Source organism: Rhinoderma darwinii, unplaced genomic scaffold (genome assembly GCF_050947455.1).
Source record: "Rhinoderma darwinii isolate aRhiDar2 unplaced genomic scaffold, aRhiDar2.hap1 Scaffold_41, whole genome shotgun sequence".
Classification (NCBI taxonomy): domain Eukaryota; kingdom Metazoa; phylum Chordata; class Amphibia; order Anura; family Rhinodermatidae; genus Rhinoderma; species Rhinoderma darwinii.
The window spans coordinates 536,317-557,444 of NW_027463673.1; the positions used below are offsets into that span (position 1 = coordinate 536,317).

The 21,128-nt window shown below is 46.1% G+C and overlaps 1 protein-coding gene across 2 annotated transcripts in view; it reads left to right on the forward strand.

The window, feature by feature from the left end:
- The window catches only part of VASP (vasodilator stimulated phosphoprotein), a 22,651-nt gene continuing 1,523 nt past the window's right edge, over nucleotides 1–21,128 (forward strand). The window contains exons 1-11 of one of the 2 annotated variants that reach the window (XM_075848477.1): nucleotides 1–289; nucleotides 7,686–7,854; nucleotides 10,904–11,072; nucleotides 11,158–11,215; nucleotides 11,330–11,367; nucleotides 11,616–11,860; nucleotides 14,629–14,765; nucleotides 14,883–14,968; nucleotides 17,410–17,455; nucleotides 17,531–17,606; nucleotides 18,448–18,505. In XM_075848477.1, coding sequence (XP_075704592.1) covers nucleotides 285–289; nucleotides 7,686–7,854; nucleotides 10,904–11,072; nucleotides 11,158–11,215; nucleotides 11,330–11,367; nucleotides 11,616–11,860; nucleotides 14,629–14,765; nucleotides 14,883–14,968; nucleotides 17,410–17,455; nucleotides 17,531–17,606; nucleotides 18,448–18,505 — 1,087 coding nt within the window. In that variant the 5' untranslated portion in view covers nucleotides 1–284. Of the gene's footprint in view, nucleotides 290–7,685; nucleotides 7,855–10,903; nucleotides 11,073–11,157; nucleotides 11,216–11,329; nucleotides 11,368–11,615; nucleotides 11,861–14,625; nucleotides 14,766–14,882; nucleotides 14,969–17,409; nucleotides 17,456–17,530; nucleotides 17,607–18,447; nucleotides 18,506–21,128 lie in introns of both variants that reach the window. The other variant, XM_075848476.1, reaches the window with a different exon arrangement.

A 21,128-nucleotide genomic window follows, 5' to 3' on the forward strand; every position in this document is an offset into this window, starting at 1 on the left:
GAAGGCAGAGCCCAGAAGAGAGGAAGTGATAGCAAAGAAAGAGACAGACACAAGGAGAGGAAGAGACAGAGAGAGAGGAAGTCATAGCTTGTAGTAAAGAAAGAGAGAGAGGGAGAGACACGAGGAGAGAGACAGGCTGAATATATAGAGAGGGGCCCCGGGAGGAGACATCTGGTGCAGGGGCCACTTCCTGCTATGCCCAGATAGCTGAGGGGGCAGAGGAGAGTCAGGGTGGGGGCAGCACAGGTGAGGACACATTCCTACCAGGAGGAGGCGCCATCATCATGAGGTGAGAAACCCAATCATGCCCAGTCCTGTCTGCTCCATGACATGTAATATATATGTGGGTATATACTGTACCTGTGTATTATATATGTGGGTATATACTGTACCTGTGTATTATATGTGTGGGTATATACTGTACCTGTGTATTATATATGAGGGTATATACTGTACCTGTGTATTATATGTGGGTATATACTGTACCTGTGTATTATATATGTGGGTATATACTGTACCTGTGTATTATATGTGGGTATATACTGTACCTGGGTGTATTATATGTGGGTATATACTGTACCTGTGTATTATATATGTGGGTATATACTGTACCTGTGTATTATATATGAGGGTATATACTGTACCTGTGTATTATATGTGGGTATATACTGTACCTGTGTATTATATATGTGGGTATATACTGTACCTGTGTATTATATATGTGGGTATATACTGTACCTGTGTATTATATATGAGGGTATATACTGTACCTGTGTATTATATGTGGGTATATACTGTACCTGTGTATTATATATGTGGGTATATACTGTACCTGTGTATTATATGTGGGTATATACTGTACCTGGGTGTATTATATGTGGGTATATACTGTACCTGGGTGTATTATATGTGGGTATATACTGTACCTGTGTATTATATATGTGGGTATATACTGTACCTGGGTGTATTATATATGAGGGTATATACTGTACCTGTGTATTATATATGTGGGTATATACTGTACCTGTGTATTATATATGTGGGTATATACTGTACCTGTGTATTATATATGTGGGTATATACTGTACCTGGGTGTATTATATATGAGGGTATATACTGTACCTGTGTATTATATATGAGGGTATATACTGTACCTGTGTATTATATATGAGGGTATATACTGTACCTGTGTATTATATATGTGGGTATATACTGTACCTGTGTATTATATGTGGGTATATACTGTACCTGGGTGTATTATATGTGGGTATATACTGTACCTGTGTATTATATATGTGGGTATATACTGTACCTGTGTATTATATATGTGGGTATAGACTGTACCTGTGTATTATATATGTGGGTATATACTGTACCTGTGTATTATATGTGGGTATATACTGTACCTGTGTATTATATATGAGGGTATATACTGTACCTGTGTATTATATGTGGGTATATACTGTACCTGTGTATTATATATGTGGGTATATACTGTACCTGTGTATTATATATGAGGGTATATACTGTACCTGTGTATTATATGTGGGTATATACTGTACCTGTGTATTATATATGTGGGTATATACTGTACCTGTGTATTATATATGTGGGTATATACTGTACCTGTGTATTATATATGAGGGTATATACTGTACCTGTGTATTATATGTGGGTATATACTGTACCTGTGTATTATATATGTGGGTATATACTGTACCTGTGTATTATATGTGGGTATATACTGTACCTGGGTGTATTATATGTGGGTATATACTGTACCTGGGTGTATTATATGTGGGTATATACTGTACCTGTGTATTATATATGTGGGTATATACTGTACCTGGGTGTATTATATATGAGGGTATATACTGTACCTGTGTATTATATATGTGGGTATATACTGTACCTGTGTATTATATATGTGGGTATATACTGTACCTGTGTATTATATATGTGGGTATATACTGTACCTGGGTGTATTATATATGAGGGTATATACTGTACCTGTGTATTATATATGAGGGTATATACTGTACCTGTGTATTATATATGAGGGTATATACTGTACCTGTGTATTATATATGTGGGTATATACTGTACCTGTGTATTATATGTGGGTATATACTGTACCTGGGTGTATTATATGTGGGTATATACTGTACCTGTGTATTATATATGTGGGTATATACTGTACCTGTGTATTATATATGTGGGTATAGACTGTAACTGTGTATTATATGTGGGTATAGACTGTACCTGTGTATTATATATGTGGGTATATACTGTACCTGTGTATTATATATGTGGGTATATACTGTACCTGTGTATTATATATGTGGGTATATACTGTACCTGTGTATTATATGTGTGGGTATATACTGTACCTGTGTATTATATATGTGGGTATATACTGTACCTGTGTATTATATGTGTGGGTATATACTGTACCTGTGTATTATATGTGTGGGTATATACTGTACCTGTGTATTATATATGTGGGTATATACTGTACCTGTGTATTATATATGTGGGTATATACTGTACCTGGGTGTATTATATGTGGGTATATACTGTACCTGTGTATTATATATGTGGGTATATACTGTACCTGTGTATTATATATGTGGGTATATACTGTACCTGTGTATTATATATGTGGGTATATACTGTACCTGTGTATTATATATGTGGGTATATACTGTACCTGTGTATTATATATGTGGGTATATACTGTACCTGTGTATTATATATGTGGGTATATACTGTACCTGTGTATTATATATGTGGGTATATACTGTACCTGGGTGTATTATATGTGGGTATATACTGTACCTGTGTATTATGTGTATATACTGTACCTGTGTATTATATATGTGGGTATATACTGTACCTGTGTATTATATATGTGGGTATATACTGTACCTGTGTATTATATATGTGGGTATATACTGTACCTGTGTATTATGTGTATATACTGTACCTGTGTATTATATATGTGTGTATATACTGTACCTGTGTATTATATATGTGGGTATATACTGTACCTGTGTATTATATATGTGGGTATATACTGTACCTGTGTATTATATATGAGGGTATAGACTGTACCTGTGTATTATATATGTGGGTATATACTGTACCTGTGTATTATATGTGGGTATAGACTGTACCTGTGTATTATATATGTGGGTATATACTGTACCTGTGTATTATATGTGGGTATATACTGTACCTGTGTATTATATGAGGGTATAGACTGTACCTGTGTATTATATATGTGGGTATATACTGTACCTGTGTATTATATGTGGGTATAGACTGTACCTGTGTATTATATATGTGGGTATATACTGTACCTGTGTATTATATGTGGGTATATACTGTACCTGTGTATTATATATGTGGGTATATACTGTACCTGTGTATTATATATGTGGGTACATACTGTACCTGTGTATTATATATGTGGGTATATACTGTACCTGTGTATTATATGTGGGTATATACTGTACCTGTGTATTATATATGTGGGTATATACTGTACCTGTGTATTATATGTGGGTACATACTGTACCTGTGTATTATATATGTGGGTATATACTGTACCTGTGTATTATATATGTGGGTATATACTGTACCTGTGTATTATATATGTGGGTATATACTGTACCTGTGTATTATATATGTGGGTATATACTGTACCTGTGTATTATATATGTGGGTATATACTGTACCTGGGTGTATTATATATGAGGGTATATACTGTACGGGTGTATTATATATGAGGGTATATACTGTACCTGTGTATTATATATGAGGGTATAGACTGTACCTGTGTATTATATATGTGGGTATATACTGTACCTGTGTATTATATGTGGGTATATACTGTACCTGTGTATTATATATGGGTATAGACTGTACCTGTGTATTATATGTGGGTATATACTGTACCTGTGTATTATATGTGGGTATATACTGTACCTGGGTGTATTATATGTGGGTATATACTGTACCTGTGTATTATATGTGGGTATATACTGTACCTGTGTATTATATGTGGGTATATACTGTACCTGGGTGTTATATGTGGGTATATACTGTACCTGGGTGTATTATATGTGGGTATATACTGTACCTGTGTATATACTGTACCTGTGTATTATATATGTGGGTATAGACTGTACCTGGGTGTATTATATGTGGGTATATACTGTACCTGTGTATTATATATGTGGGTATATACTGTACCTGTGTATTATATGTGGGTATATACTGTACCTGTGTATTATATATGTGGGTATATACTGTACCTGGGTGTATTATATGTGGGTATATACTGTACCTGGGTGTATTATATGTGGGTATATACTGTACCTGGGTGTATTATATGTGGGTATATACTGTACCTGTGTATTATATATGTGGGTATATACTGTACCTGGGTGTATTATATGTGGGTATATACTGTACCTGTGTATTATATATGTGGGTATATACTGTACCTGGGTGTATTATATGTGGGTATAGACTGTACCTGTGTATTATATATGTGGGTATATACTGTACCTGTGTATTATATATGTGGGTATATACTGTACCTGTGTATTATATATGTGGGTATATACTGTACCTGTGTGTATTATATATGTGGGTATATACTGTACCTGTGTATTATGTGTATATACTGTACCTGTGTATTATATATGTGGGTATATACTGTACCTGGGTGTATTATATGTGGGTATATACTGTACCTGTGTATTATATATGAGGGTATATACTGTACCTGGGTGTATTATATATGAGGGTATATACTGTACCTGGGTGTATTATATATGAGGGTATATACTGTACCTGGGTGTATTATATATGAGGGTATATACTGTACCTGGGTGTATTTATTTAATATAATTCATGATCTATATATTATATGTATGTTTATTTAATTCCTGGGTATTTTATATGGGCAGACACTATACCTGTGAGTTATTTTATGTGTATATCCTGCATCAGTGTAATATATATGGGCATATACTGTACCTATGTGTATTACATATGTGAGTATAGGTTGTATTATATATTGGTATATTCTATATCTATGTTTTAAACTAATGTGATTGTGAGGAAAAGACTGTATATATGTAATGGTAACTGGGAAATGACTCCAGGATCTATTACACCTACACAATGATATTTCACACCCACTCTAACACCTGGATGACATCACACCCCTCTATAGAACACCTGGATGACATCACACCCCTCTATAGAACACCTGGATGACATCACACCCCTCTATAGGACACCTGGATGACATCACACCCCTCTATATGACACCTGGATGACATCACACCCCTCTATATGACACCTGGATGACATCACACCCCTCTATATGACACCTGGATGACATCACACCCCTCTATATGACACCTGGATGACATCACACCCCTCTATATGACACCTGGATGACATCACACCCCTCTATAGGACACCTGGATGACATCACACCCCTCTATAGGACACCTGGATGACATCACACCCCTCTATAGGACACCTGGATGACATCACACCCCTCTATAGGACACCTGGATGACATCACACCCCTCTGACACCTGGATGACATCACACCCCTCTATATCACACCTGGATGACATCACACCCCTCTGACACCTGGATGACATCACACCCCTCTGACACCTGGATGACATCACACCCCTCTGACACCTGGATGACATCACACCCCTCTGACACCTGGATGACATCACACCCCTCTATAGGACACCTGGATGACATCACACCCCTCTATAGGACACCTGGATGACATCACACCCCTCTATAGGACACCTGGATGACATCACACCCCTCTATAGGACACCTGGATGACATCACACCCCTCTATAGGACACCTGGATGACATCACACCCCTCTATAGGACACCTGGATGACATCACACCCCTCTATATCACACCTGGATGACATCACACCCCTCTGACACCTGGATGACATCACACCCCTCTATATCACACCTGGATGACATCACACCCCTCTGACACCTGGATGACATCACACCCCTCTATATCACACCTGGATGACATCACACCCCTCTGACACCTGGATGACATCACACCCCTCTGACACCTGGATGACATCACACCCCTCTGACACCTGGTGTTGGACAGAGGAGTGACTTTGATATTTACTTTTGGTGACTGAGCAGTTGGCTCGCTCCTGTTACTTCCTCTGTCCCTCCCTCTTCTCAGTTATTGTGGTAGCTCCCGTCAGCTATTTAAAGCCTTATATGGACAAAACCACAACATGGAGCAGGGGTAGCGGGGGAGGGGGAGCTGAGGGAAAACCACATTTATATTTTTGTTTTGTGTGTCAGACATTGTAGATCAGCTGAAATGTGACCCGTTCCCTGCACGGCCGAGCTTTACACGCGGCGGCCTCCGTCATCGCTCCCACAGGACGGAGGGAATAATCCTGTATAAGGAAACGTCCCCTTATAATGTACCGGCAATTATCGCTTATTAAATGATCATCAGCAAATGTCGGCCGAGGTCTAGAATACACTGTAATAGTGGGGTGTGATGTCATCACTTCATGGATGATGTCATTCCAGCGCCTCATGACTGAGCCGCAGGTGTTAAGTATTTGAATTGTCAGCTCTTGTGCTCTGCCCTGTACATGGAGTTGTGGCCGGCTGCAGGACGGGTCTGTCATGTGACTGGCGTCTTGGCTCGTCCGTTATTCTGTGTGTCTTGCTGTTTGGCGGCCATCGGGTTTCCACCAGACCGGTATTTACCCTGGGAGGCCGGTGAACGTGAAATACGTTACTGGCAATAGCGAGATTGTGTATTATCGCGTTATAAAGAAGCGTGCGCAGTCGGGCGGCTTCCTATTGGGATTGGACTCGGCAGAATTTGACATGGGCCGATGATCAGGGGAACAGAACACTCCTTCCCGAGCGCCGTCCCGTGTAAAAGGCGCAACAAAGCTGAGATCGCGTCTCCAGGGCAGCCGTAAGAATCATTGCTGTCCGCGGCCCATGTCTCTGTCAGCGGGGGATGTGCTGCCGACAATGGCGCGTAATGTATTGGGGCGAAAAACCTCGTTCATCCCCATACAGGACAATGATTGCTCCATATAAGCCCCGCTAAAGCCGATCACACGCAATATTGTCCGCCAGCGATCGTTTACCGCAAAATATCTGCTGGGGACAAGGGTAAGATTGGCGCAGGCGGGACATTGCAGCAGAGAGCGGGGGAGGAGGACGAGGGAGAATGAGAGTCACCGTGACGTCACTCACCCCAAACACTCACCCACTTTCACCCATATTGAGGTGTGTGTGTGTATATATATATATACACAAGCCGATGGTTTTTTTTGTCACAATTTACACAACATTGTAGTGAAAAATGATACAAAACGGCACCTGTGAAAACGCCCTAAACCTGTCCGGTATTTGTGGGTGGACGAGGCGGCGGCGGCCATGAGAATGGGGTGAGGGCAGCGTCAGAGTGACATGTATTTTGTGGTGGCCGTTGGTCAGCTGTACAGAACGGTGCGGAAACTACAACTCCCAGCATGACCCAGTTTGTAGCGCGTTGGTGTCGGGTGATATTTGTGCGGATATTGGTCGGGGTCCAGTCTCATCATCTTCCTCTTCTCTTCAGTGAGACGGCGTTGGTCACGGCCAGAGCCACCGTCATGGTCTATGAGGATTCCAGTAAAAAGTGGATCAATGCCGGGACTGGTCCTGCCGGACATAGCAGAGTCCAGATCTACTACAGTCCCGGGGGACAAACCTATCGTGTGGTGGGGAGGAAGATGCCGGATCAACAGGTAGGTGCGGGGTGTATATCATGTATTTGCGGTGTGTGTATCATTTGTGTAGTGTGTGTGTGTGTGTGTCATGTATGTGCAGTGTGCGTGCGTGTGTCAATATATGTGCAGTGTGTGTGTGTCATGTATGTGCTGTGTGTGTGTGTGTGTGTGTGTTTATTGCGGCATGAGACTGCAGTAATACATTCTTAGTTGGTGTCCTTTTTGCTGTCAGGTGAGCAGTGCAGGGTCAGTGTTGCTTTTGGGGGGGGGGGGGGGGGGTCTCGCCTCTCCTCACTTTTAGGGTGATGTTACTGTAATACAGACCTGACCCCCAGAAATGAGAGCGGGTGAGCGCCCCGTGGACACGACCACTTCTCATGTGCTGAATTATAAGGTGATGTTTGCACAATCTTACAGTATGAAACGTTCTGCTGACACCTGTAGAGGCGGCGCTGCGGCCAGTGACCACCTGAGCGGCTGTAGAGAACCTCCAGGGGGCGCTTCTGAGGGGGGCCAGGGAGGATGAATTATTCCAGGAATGTGCCATTCGCCTGGGGTGGGGGGGGGGGTGGGAATAAAGGAGCCGCACAGATCTTCCTGCATATTCCCCCACTGACCCAGAAACGTCCGTCCCCGAGTCCCTCTGGTTTGTATGAGGTCAGCCGTTTCTTGTCCGCCATGACCGGGCCCATACGGACTGTCACCGGTCTGTGAGAAGCCGCTAGGAGTTTGCATTGTCATAGAGTCCTCGCGCTTCTCCCACTATTCTACCTGCCGCTCTCAGACTTCACAGGAGATATGAACAGAGTTCTAAGTCCCTGCCAGATAGTGGAGGCTGCAGAGCAGGGGATTGTGGGAGGCCATAGTGACTATAAATGATAAGATGGGTCCATGATAGAAAATAAACTGTTTATCACCAGTAAGAATGCTGGAGGGGGGGGGGGGCAGCTGGGATCTATAGAGGTCCTGGAGAGGGGGCAGCTGGGATCTATGGAGGTCCTGGAGAGGGGCAGCTGGGATCTATGGAGGTCCTGGAGAGGGGGCAGCTGGGATCTATGGAGGTCCTGGAGAGGGGGCAGCTGGGATCTATGGAGGTCCTGGAGAGGGGCAGCTGGGATCTATGGAGGTCCTGGAGAGGGGGCAGCTGGGATCTATGGAGGTCCTGGAGAGGGGGCAGCTGGGATCTATGGAGGTCCTGGAAAGGGGGCAGCTGGGATCTATAGAGGTCCTGGAGAGGGGGCAGCTGAGATCTATGGAGGTCCTGGAGAGGGGGCAGCTGAGATCTATGGAGGTCCTGGAGAGGGGGCAGCTGAGATCTATGGAGGTCCTGGAGAGGGGGCAGTTGGGATCTATGGAGGTCCTGGAGAGGGGGCAGTTGGGATCTATGGAGGTCCTGGAGAGGGGGGCAGTTGGGATCTATGGAGGTCCTGGAGAGGGGGGCAGCTGGGATCTATGGAGGTCCTGGAAAGGGGGCAGCTGGGATCTATAGAGGTCCTGGAGAGGGGGCAGCTGAGATCTATGGAGGTCCTGGAGAGGGGGCAGCTGAGATCTATGGAGGTCCTGGAGAGGGGGCAGCTGAGATCTATGGAGGTCCTGGAGAGGGGGCAGTTGGGATCTATGGAGGTCCTGGAGAGGGGGCAGCTGAGATCTATGGAGGTCCTGGAGAGGGGGCAGCTGAGATCTATGGAGGTCCTGGAGAGGAGGCAGTTGGGATCTATGGAGGTCCTGGAGAGGGGGCAGTTGGGATCTATGGAGGTCCTGGAGAGGGGGCAGTTGGGATCTATGGAGGTCCTGGAGAGGGGGGCAGCTGAGATCTTTGGAGGTCCTGGAGAGGGGGCAGCTGAGATATTTGGAGGTCCTGGAGAGGGGGCAGCTGAGATCTTTGGAGGTCCTGGAGAGGTTCCATATTGTGACTGCTGTAGATGGTTCGGTGGTGTACTGATCTCTGCTACATGTGTACATAGTGATTAGAGTAGGTGAGAGGAGCTGGAGGTTTGCTACAATGCAGGATATGGCTTCTGTCGCCTGGTACCTGCCTGCAGTCGTGTCTTCGTGTTGCAGGGGGTTGCGGTGTGGGCACAGGAAGGACATGTTGTAATGTTTGCAGTGGAGTCTTAGTTAGGATTTTCGTCATCGGTTTGTTGCCCTGTATCTGAACACCCTGAGGAAGTGACTTGTAGCGCCCCCTGTCGCACAGTGCAGTCATGTCCCTGGGAATACGGAATATATCACTGGAGTCGTGCGGCTCGTTGTGGGAGGAGTCATGGGACGGTTCTCTGTGACTTGTGTCTTAGTGATACGACCGGTTTTGACCCCAGGACGAGTCATCGGCCATCATTTCCCTTCTCTTCCCTGTATCTTATATATAGAGTGTGAGTATAATAGTAATAAATACAATGGAGCGGACCTCAATAGTTGGTGGGCGTGCAACAGTTAAATTCAAAAAAGGCCGCCCGCCGGCAGAAATGAGCCCCGTTTTCCAACCATTATTAAAGAGTAAAAATAAAAGTCTTTATTCAATAATTGTCCTATTGACACCTTTGAATTGCACGTAGCGCTCTGTGGTTGTGGGACTTAACCCTTTCCAGACAGAGCTCCCACGCCTGGCACTGCGCTGATCGCTGTCAGAAATGGACATTAACTTTTACATTTCATGTGCTCTGTCCTTGTTGCAAATTGAATAAAGACTTTTTTATTTTTACTCTTTAATAATGGTTGGAAAACGGGGCTCATTTCTGCCGGCAGCCTTTTTTGAATTTGAGTAAAATAATAATGTCTCATGCTCCTCGTCGGTCACGGCGCCCCCTGCGGGCTGTCAGGACGTGGTGTCGCGGCGCCCCCTGCGGGCTGTCAGGACGTGGTGTCGCGGCGCCCCCTGCGGGCTCTCAGGACGTGGTGTCGCGGCGCCCCCTGCGGGCTGTCGGGACGTGGTGTCGCGGCGCCCTCTGCGGGCTCTCGGGACGTGGTGTCGCGGCGCCCCCTGCGGGCTCTCAGGACGTGGTGTCGCGGCGCCCCCTGCAGGCTCTCAGGACATGGTGTCACATTATATTCTCATTCTATTCTGCAGGTTGTAATTAACTGCCCTCTGGTGCGAGGACTGAAGTACAACCAGGCCACGCCCAATTTCCACCAGTGGCGGGACGCGCGGCAGGTGTGGGGGCTGAACTTCAGCAGTAAGGAGGAGGCCGGCCAGTTTGCTGCCGGGATATTACAGGCTCTCGATTGTCTGGACACTGGTAAGATTCTGTCTGTACGCAGCGTGCACCTCCCCCGCTGTCATGTGACTAGGGGCGGAGCCTGTCACCGGTCTCTTTTCTGCAGGTGCTGCCTGGCCCAATCAGAATGGACCCAAAGTTGAAGATCCGGAGCCGCCAAGGAGGTGAGTGCAGCAGCAGCACCGCCCACACCTGCTCCATACCACACCCCAAAAACATGGTGCAGATGGCGAGGTGCGGCTGGGGCGGCCATTAACTGTCATGTCCTCCCTCCACAGGCTGCAGCCAGAACAGGAGCACAGGGTCCAGAGTCCAGGTGAGGGGTCCCCAGGGGCCCGGCGGGGATTAAAAAAACAACCACCTGACAGGCCTTAATGTTAAATGAAACTGCGAGTAAATATGTGAACCCCCAGTTTAGGGATAATCCACGTCCAGCAGTAATGATCGATATTCTGAGCCCCGTCGGTGTCTGTTGAGGGTTTTCCTCTCCTCTCTGCATGTTGGGAGTTTTCCTGCCTGGGATCCGTGTACCGCGGCCGCCACTCACCATCAATTCTCTTCTAGTTGCTCCAGTCACCCCATCAACTGGACCTCCTGCGCCACCAGGACCTCCCCCACCACCAGGACCACCCCCTCCTTCTGGAGGCCCTCCTGCTCCTCCTGGGGGTCCTCCAGCTCCTCCTGGGGGTCCTCCAGCTCCTGGGGGCGGACCTCCTCCTGCTCCCCCTCTACCTTCAGGCGGAGGAGCTGCAGCAAATGGAGGTCTGGCAGCTGCTCTAGCAGCAACCAAGCTGAAAAAAGTGTCAAAGGTGAGAGGTGCTGGGGAAAGTTCTACAGGTGAGAAGTTCTGGGGAAAGTTCTACAGGTGAGAAGTGCTGGGGAAAGTTCTACAGGTGAGAGGTGCTGGGGTAAGTTCTACAGGTGAGAGGTGCTGGGGAAAGTTCTACAGATGAGAAGTTCTGGGGAAAGTTCTACAGGTGAGAGGTGCTGGGGAAAGTTCTACAGGTGAGAAGTGCTGGGGAAAGTTCTACAGGTGAGAAGTGCTGGGGAAAGTTCTACAGGTGAGAAGTGCTGGGGAAAGTTCTACAGGTGAGAAGTGCTGGGGAAAGTTCTACAGGTGAGAGGTGCTGGGGAAAGTTCTATAGGTGAGAAGTGCTGGGGAAAGTTCTACAGGTGAGAGGTGCTGGGGAAAGTTCTACAGGTGAGAGGTGCTGGGGAAAGTTCTACAGGTGAGAGGTGCTGGGGAAAGTTCTACAGGTGAGAAGTTCTGGGGAAAGTTCTACAGGTGAGAGGTGCTGGGGAAAGTTCTACAGGTGAGAGATGCTGGGGAAAGTTCTACAGGTGAGAGGTGCTGGGGAAAGTTCTACAGGTGAGAAGTGCTGGGGAAAGTTCTACAGGTGAGAGGTGCTGGGGAAAGTTCTACAGGTGAGAGGTGCTGGGGAAAGTTCTACAGGTGAGAGGTGCTGGGGAAAGTTCTACAGGTGAGAGGTGCTGGGGAAAGTTCTACAGGTGAGAGGTGCTGGGGAAAGTTCTACAGGTGAGAGGTGCTGGGGAAAGTTCTACAGGTGAGAAGTTCTGGGGAAAGTTCTACAGGTGAGAGGTGCTGGGGAAAGTTCTACAGGTGAGAGGTGCTGGGGAAAGTTCTACAGGTGAGAAGTTCTGGGGAAAGTTCTACAGGTGAGAAGTGCTGGGGAAAGTTCTACAGGTGAGAGGTGCTGGGGAAAGTTCTACAGGTGAGAGGTGCTGGGGAAAGTTCTACAGGTGAGAGGTGCTGGGGAAAGTTCTACAGGTGAGAGGTGCTGGGGAAAGTTCTACAGGTGAGAGGTGCTGGGGAAAGTTCTACAGGTGAGAAGTGCTGGGGAAAGTTCTACAGGTGAGAGGTGCTGGGGAAAGTTCTACAGGTGAGAGGTGCTGGGGAAAGTTCTACAGGTGAGAAGTTCTGGGGAAAGTTCTACAGGTGAGAAGTGCTGGGGAAAGTTCTACAGGTGAGAAGTTCTGGGGAAAGTTCTACAGGTGAGGGGGGTGGAGATGGTTCAGAGGTTACAGGTGAGGTGGCTCAGTGGTTAGCAATGTTCTCTTGTAGTACGGTGGATCAGTGGTTAGCAGTGTTATCTTGCAGTACGGTGGATCAGTGGTTAGCAGTGTTATCTTGCAGTACGGTGGATCAGTGGTTAGCAGTGTTATCTTGCAGTACGGTGGATCAGTGGTTAGCAGTGTTATCTTGTAGTACGGTGGATCAGTGGTTCGCAGTGTTATCTTGCAGTACGGTGGATTAGTGGTTAGCAGTGTTATCTTGTAGAACGGTGGATTAGTGGTTAGCAGTGATATCTTGCAGTACGGTGGATCAGTGGTTAGCAGTGTTATCTTGTAGTATGTTGGCTCAGGGGTTAGAAGTGTTATCTTGTAGTACGGTGGCTCAGTGGTTAGCAGTGTTATCTTGCAGTACGGTGGATCAGTGGTTAGCAGTGTTATCTTGCAGTACGGTGGATCAGTGGTTACCAGTGTTATCTTGCAGTACGGTGGATCAGTGGTTACCAGTGTTATCTTGCAGTACGGTGGATCAGTGGTTACCAGTTTTATCTTGCAGTACGGTGGATCAGTGGTTACCAGTGTTATCTTGTAGTACGGTGGATCAGTGGTTAGCAGTGTTATCTTGCAGTATGGTGGATCAGTGGTTAGCAGTGTTATCTTGTAGTACGGTGGATCAGTGGTTAGCAGTTTTATCTTGTAGTACGGTGGATCAGTGGTTAGCAGTTTTATCTTGTAGTACGGTGGATCAGTGGTTAGCAGTTTTATCTTGTAGTACGGTGGATCAGTGGTTAGCAGTTTTATCTTGTAGTACGGTGGATCAGGGGTTAGCAGTGTTGTCTTGCAGTACGGTGGATCAGTGGTTAGCAGTGTTATCTTGCAGTACGGTGGATCAGTGGTTAGCAGTGTTATCTTGCAGTACGGTGGATCAGTGGTTAGCAGTTTTATCTTGTAGTACGGTGGATCAGTGGTTAGCAGTGTTATCTTGTAGTACGGTGGATCAGTGGTTAGCAGTGTTATCTTGTAGTACGGTGGATCAGTGGTTAGCAGTTTTATCTTGTAGTACGGTGGATCAGTGGTTAGCAGTGTTATCTTGTAGTACGGTGGATCAGTGGTTAGCAGTGTTATCTTGTAGTACGGTGGATCAGTGGTTAGCAGTTTTATCTTGCAGTACGGTGGATCAGTGGTTAGCAGTTTTATCTTGTAGTACGGTGGATCAGTGGTTAGCAGTGTTATCTTGTAGTACGGTGGATCAGTGGTTAGCAGTGTTATCTTGTAGTACGGTGGATCAGTGGTTAGCAGTTTTATCTTGTAGTATGGTGGATCAGTGGTTAGCACTTGAGTCCTGGATTCAGATCTGAGCAGGTACAACATCTGCATGGAGCTTGTATGTTCTTCACGTGTTTTCATCATACAGATGCAGAACTTAGATTGTGAGCTGCACTGGGGACAGCAGGTGATGACGACTTCTGTACAGCGCTGCGGAATATGTTGGCGCTATATACATATATATAAAGTTACTGACAATTGTTTTCCACTTGTACAGCAGGATGAGACCGGGGGTTCCTCTCCCAGTAGTGGGGGGGCGTCCAAGCCAGACATCAGCCGCACCAGTGGCGGAGCCTCGACAGGGGGCGGAGGAGGAGGAGGACTCATGCATGAGATGAATCAGATGCTGGCCCGCAGGTAACTACTGCCCCCAGGGTTACAGACATAATGAGGGTTGTTCTTTATTATCATCATATATTATTATTAGACTAAGCAGATCATAGGGCTGATTCATCTACCGGCTTCTCTGTATAGGAAAAAGATGACGCAACAGAGCGAGCGCCCAGCCCCCACCGCCACGCAAGACGATAATGACATCAGCAGTGGGCGGAGCCAGGGTGGTGAGTAACATTAGCGTTTTGTCTGTAATCTCTGCTCCATTCACTAGGGGTGCTGCAGGTTGGTGCGTCATTGATGTATGGGCCGACAGCAGAGCTCACAACATGATTAAAGTGATGTCAGTACAGGGGGCGGGGCTGCGACAACCTCTCACACATGATATACAGGCTGGTTGTCAGTAGTAATAGATGAATAGCTGTTACTGTATATAAGATGTGTGGATCTCATGTCTGATCACATGTAATTATATTATATATCAGTGATGTCAGTAACAGGGGGCGGGGCTGTGACAACCTCTCACACATGGTATACAGGCTGGTTGTCAGTAGTAATAGATGAATAGCTGTTACTGTATATAAGATGTGTGGATCTCATGTCTGATCACAATGTAATTATATATCAGTGATGTCAGTAACAGGGGGCGGGGCTGTGACAACCTCTCACACATGATATACAGGCTGGTTGTCAGTAGTAATAGATGAATAGCTGTTACTGTATATAAGATGTGTGGATCTCATGTCTGATCACAATGTAATTATATTATATATCAGTGATGTCAGTAACAGGGGGCGGAGCTGTGACAACCTCTCACACATGATATACAGGCTGGTTGTCAGTAGTAATAGATGAATAGCTGTTACTGTATATAAGATGTGTGGATCTCATGTCTGATCACAGTGTAATTATATTATATATCAGTGATGTCAGTAACAGGGGGCGGGGCTGTGACAACCTCTCACACATGGTATACAGGCTGGTTGTCAGTAGTAATAGATGAATAGCTGTTACTGTATATAAGATGTGTGGATCTCATGTCTGATCACATGTAATTATATTATATATCAGTGATGTCAGTAACAGGGGGCGGGGCTGTGACAACCCCTCACACATGATATACAGGCTGGTTGTCAGTAGTAATAGATGAATAGCTGTGACTGTATATAAGATGTGTGGATCTCATGTCTGATCACAGTGTAATTATATTATATATCAGTGATGTCAGTAACAGGGGGCGGGGCTGTGACAACCTCTCACACATGATATACAGGCTGGTTGTCAGTAGTAATAGATGAATAGCTGTTACTGTATATAAGATGTGTGGATCTCATGTCTGATCACAATGTAATTATATTATATATCAGTGATGTCAGTAACAGGGGGCGGGGCTGTGACAACCTCTCACACATGATATACAGGCTGGTTGTCAGTAGTAATAGATGAATAGCTGTTACTGTATATAAGATGTGTGGATCTCATGTCTGATCACAGTGTAATTATATTATATATCAGTGATGTCAGTAACAGGGGGCGGAGCTGTGACAACCTCTCACACATGATATACAGGCTGGTTGTCAGTAGTAATAGATGAATAGCTGTTACTGTATATAAGATGTGTGGATCTCATGTCTGATCACAGTGTAATTATATTATATATCAGTGATGTCAGTAACAGGGGGCGGAGCTGTGACAACCTCTCACACATGATATACAGGCTGGTTGTCAGTAGTAATAGATGAATAGCTGTTACTGTATATAAGATGTGTGGATCTCATGTCTGATCACAGTGTAATTATATTATATATCAGTGATGTCAGTAACAGGGGGCGGAGCTGTGACAACCTCTCACACATGATATACAGGCTGGTTGTCAGTAGTAATAGATGAATAGCTGTTACTGTATATAAGATGTGTGGATCTCATGTCTGATCACAATGTAATTATATTATATATCAGTGATGTCAGTAACAGGGGGCGGGGCTGTGACAACCTCTCACACATGATATACAGGCTGGTTGTCAGTAGTAATAGATGAATAGCTGTGACTGTATATAAGATGTGTGGATCTCATGTCTGATCACAATGTAATTATATTATATATCAGTGATGTCAGTAACAGGGGGCGGGGCTGTGACTACCTCTCACACATGATATACAGGCTGGTTCTCAGTAGTAATAGATGAATAGCTGTTACTGTATATAAGATGTGTGGATCTCATGTCTGATCACAATATCATTATATTATATATCAGTGATGTCAGTACAGGGGGCGGAGCTGTGACTACCTCTCACACATGATATACAGGCTGGTTCTCAGTAGTAATAGAGGAATAGCTGTCACTGTATATAAGATGTGTGGATCTCATGTCTGATCACATGTAATTATATTATATATCAGTGATGTCATCAGTAACAGGGGGTGGGGCTGTGACTACCTCTCAGTAACGGGGTGGGGCTGTGACTACCTCTCAGTAACGGGGTGGGGCTGTGACTACCTCTCAGTAACGGGGTGGGGCTGTGACTACCTCTCAGTAACGGGATGGGGCTGTGACTACCTCTCAGTAACGGGATGGGGCTGTGACAACCGCTCAGTAACAGGGGGCGGGGCTGTGACTACCTTGGCCTGCTATGTTTGTGGTATCTTATCTCTTGTCTTGTCTCACAGATCCAGGCCGTCGTCCTTGGGACAGGGGGAGCACCACTCTGCCGAGGTTGGTTGGGAGTTGGTGCGGATGATGGGGGTTTGATCTCTTGTCTCGGCTCTGACTCTTCTCTGTTCTTTGTAGGATGAAATCTACGGTCAGCAGCACGGACGCGGCCCCGAGTGCAGACGAACCCGACACAATGGAGCGGATTAAGCAGGTGACGCGGCGGCCTTCATTTTACGGGTCTCGGGCAGCTCTTGGTTTAGAGGGATTATAATAGGTGTTGGCGCGGGGGGGGGGGGGGGGCCTCCGTACACCCCCACAACTATTTCTACATTGAGTAGGTTGATTGGTGCTTTGCCCTCCCCCGCTGCCTTGTATTATACGTGTATAAGGGGAGGGTCACACGCCCCGAACAACGGCTGAAAATGCCTCCAAACATCCGCCCATGGACTCGAATGGGAAAAATGGCGTTCCATTCCCAAGGCGTTTTTTACGTGGCAGTTTTTAAAAGCGCTGCGTAAATAAGCCCCCCGTGAAAAAGGAGTGCGCGTCACTTCTTGAGCCGTCTTTGCTTCAATAAAAAACGGCCGCAAAAAACGGCTGAAAATCAGTGTCTTTCCCGTGAAAACTGCTCCGTATTTTCAGCCGTTTTTTTAAGCCACTCGCCATTTTCACTGCCTTTTTCTGTAGTCAATGAAAAACCGCTCCAAAAACGGCTCAAGAAGCGACAGGCACGATTTCACGTCTTTAAAAACGGCCCGTCAGAACAGAACGCCGTTTTCCCATTGAAATCAACGGGCAGATGTTTGGAGACGTTTTGCTTTCCGACTTTTCAGCCGGTTTTGGGGGGAGAGACAGATCAGATGCCGCTTCTCTCCCCGCTGATCTCTTACACATTGGAGTACAAGCTGCTGTGACGACAGATCTGATGGGCAGAGAACGCGCAATGTATGGTCATGTGATCCTTGTGAAATGGCGCCACCTGCTGACACGATGACAGGAGCGCAGCGAGCAGAAGCCGCCGCAGCTTTTCATAGCCGTGTCTGTTCCCACAGGAATTACTAGAAGAAATGAGGAAAGAGCTGCAGAAAGTCAAGGAGGAGATTATAGAAGGTGAGATCCGTCATTATTAACCCCTCAGCTCCTCCCGCTCCCTATAGAATGTGTTTATGTAAAAGTGATGATGGAAACGGCACCTGGCCCTTTAAATCCGACACCTGTATTTTGCGCACTGCAGCAGAGGGCGCCCCCGTGTGGCTGGTTTCATACACTGCGGTTATTGGGTCAGGACATTGCAGTCCCGTTCATGACCCAAAAACAGAAAAAGAAAGATACAGGCCAAAAGTACGGCGTCACATCTGCTCTATTCACATCCAAAGCTGTACTCACACTTTTGCTGCTGTTGCCCCTGCACTGACATCCCCTGATGCTTTGCCTACTATGCAGAGACTGGTATAAACACTACATCTCCCATGATGCACCACAGCCTACAGAACTAGCGAGGAGACTGAACATGCCAACTGGAAAATAGCTGAACGGTGTGAGCAGCTCTGGATGTAAATAGAGTAGAAAACATGAACTATAGGCTATGTTCACCAGGCGGATCCCGCCACAAAACGGTCTCCCTATACCTAGAGAATCAGAGGTACAGTATGGACTTACATATTTCTATAGGTGGTGTGCAGTAGGGGGCACAGATTTCTATAGGTGTACAGCGTGGGCTCATATCTATAGGTGGTGTGTAGTAGTACAGTATGGGCCAGAGATTTCTATAGGTGGTGCACAGTGCGGGCTCATCTATAGGCGGTGTGCAGTAGTACAGTGGGGGCTCATATCCATAAGTGTTGTGCCGTGTGGGTCAGAGATTTCTATAGGCGGTGTACAGTGTGGGCTCATCTATAGGTGGTGTGTCGTAGTACAGTATGGGCCAGAGATTTCTATGAGTGGTGTACAGTGTGGACCAGACATTTCTATAGGCGGTGTACAGTGTGGGCTCATATATATATATATATATATAGAAAGATGTAGAGCACAGTAACGGCACCAGGACTTCAAGGTAGATGAAAGCAAAAGTGGATTTATTTCACCTCAACACAGCAACGTTTCGGTTCAACAGGAGAAAGGTTCCTGTTGAACCGAAACGTTGCTGTGTTGAGGTGAAATAAATCCACTTTTGCTTTCATCTACCTTGAAGTCCTGGTGCCGTTACTGTGCTCTACATCTTTCTCTATTGGATTTTGGGGAATTGATTCACCCCCAGGTAACGTGCACATGGCCTGATTTGTTATAGCATTGGAGTGCTGTGTTCATCTACTCTGGACTGTATATATATATATATGTGGTGTGCACTCATCTATAGGTGATGTGCAGTAGTACAGTATGGGCCCACCCTTTCTATAGGCGGCGTACAGTGAGGGCTCATATCGATAGGTGGTGCGCAGTGTGGGCTCATCTATAGGTGGTTTGCAGTAGTACAGTATGGGCCAAAGATTTCTATAGGTGGTGTGCAGTGTGGACCAGAAATTTCTATAGGCGGTGTACAGTGTGGGCTCATATATATATATATATATATATATATGGAATGCAGTGTGGGCTCACCTATAGGTGGTTTGCAGCAGTACAGTGTGGGCCAGAGATTTCTATAGGTGGTGTACAGTGTGGGCTCATCTATAGGTGGGGTGCAGGTTGGGCTCATCTATAGGTGGTGTGCAGGTTGGGCTCGTCTATAGGTGGTGTGCAGGTTGGGCTCGTCTATAGGTGGTGTGCAGGATGGGCTCATCTATAGGTGGTGTGCACGTTGGGCTCATCTATGGGTGGTGTGCATGTTGGGCTCATCTATAGGTGGTGTGCAGTAGTACAGATATTGCTATAGGTGGGATGCAGTGTGGGCTCATCTATAGGTGGGGTGCAGGATGGGCTCATCTATAGGTGGTGTGCACGTTGGGCTCATCTATAGGTGGTGTGCACGTTGGGCTCAACTATAGGTGGTGTGCAGTAGTACAGATATTTCTATAGGTGGGGTGCAGTGTGGCCTCATCTATAGGTGGGGTGCAGGTTGGGCTCATCTATAGGTGGGGTGCAGGTTGGGCTCATCTATAGGTGGTGTGCAGGTTGGGCTCATCTATAGGTGGTGTGCACGTTGGCCTCATCTATAGGTGGTGTGCAGTAGTACAGATATTTCTATAGGTGGGGTGCAGTGTGGCCTCATCTATAGGTGGGGTGCAGGTTGGGCTCATCTATAGGTGGGGTGCACGTTGGGCTCATCTATAGGTGGCGTGCACGTTGGCCTCATCTATAGGTGGTGTGCAGTAGTACAGATATTTCTATAGGTGGGGTGCAGTGTGGGCTCTGGACTGCTCTTGTATTTTCCCCATTGTGTTACATAAAAGTAGTAAATAAAAATCTGCCGCAAATAGGAAAATGAAAGAGACCACGCCCATACTCCCCTCCCCCGATGTTCCCATAGCGACAGGGGAGCAGTGACGTTCCGTTATGGGGGCACGTGTGTTTGTTTATTCCCCTCACCTTCAGTTAGTCCAAAGAGACTCCGTCAATCTGAGCGGCGCCGTCACTGATGATAATAGAGAAAATTGGGTCCCGAAATGTATTATTTTAGAAGTTGAGCTTTTTCCTAAATATGTAAATGAGGCTCTACTAGACAAGTGGGAGGTGACCACAGCGATTCTATGGAGGTGGAGCCTCCTCACAGCCTCTGACCTATCAGCATGAAGCTGCT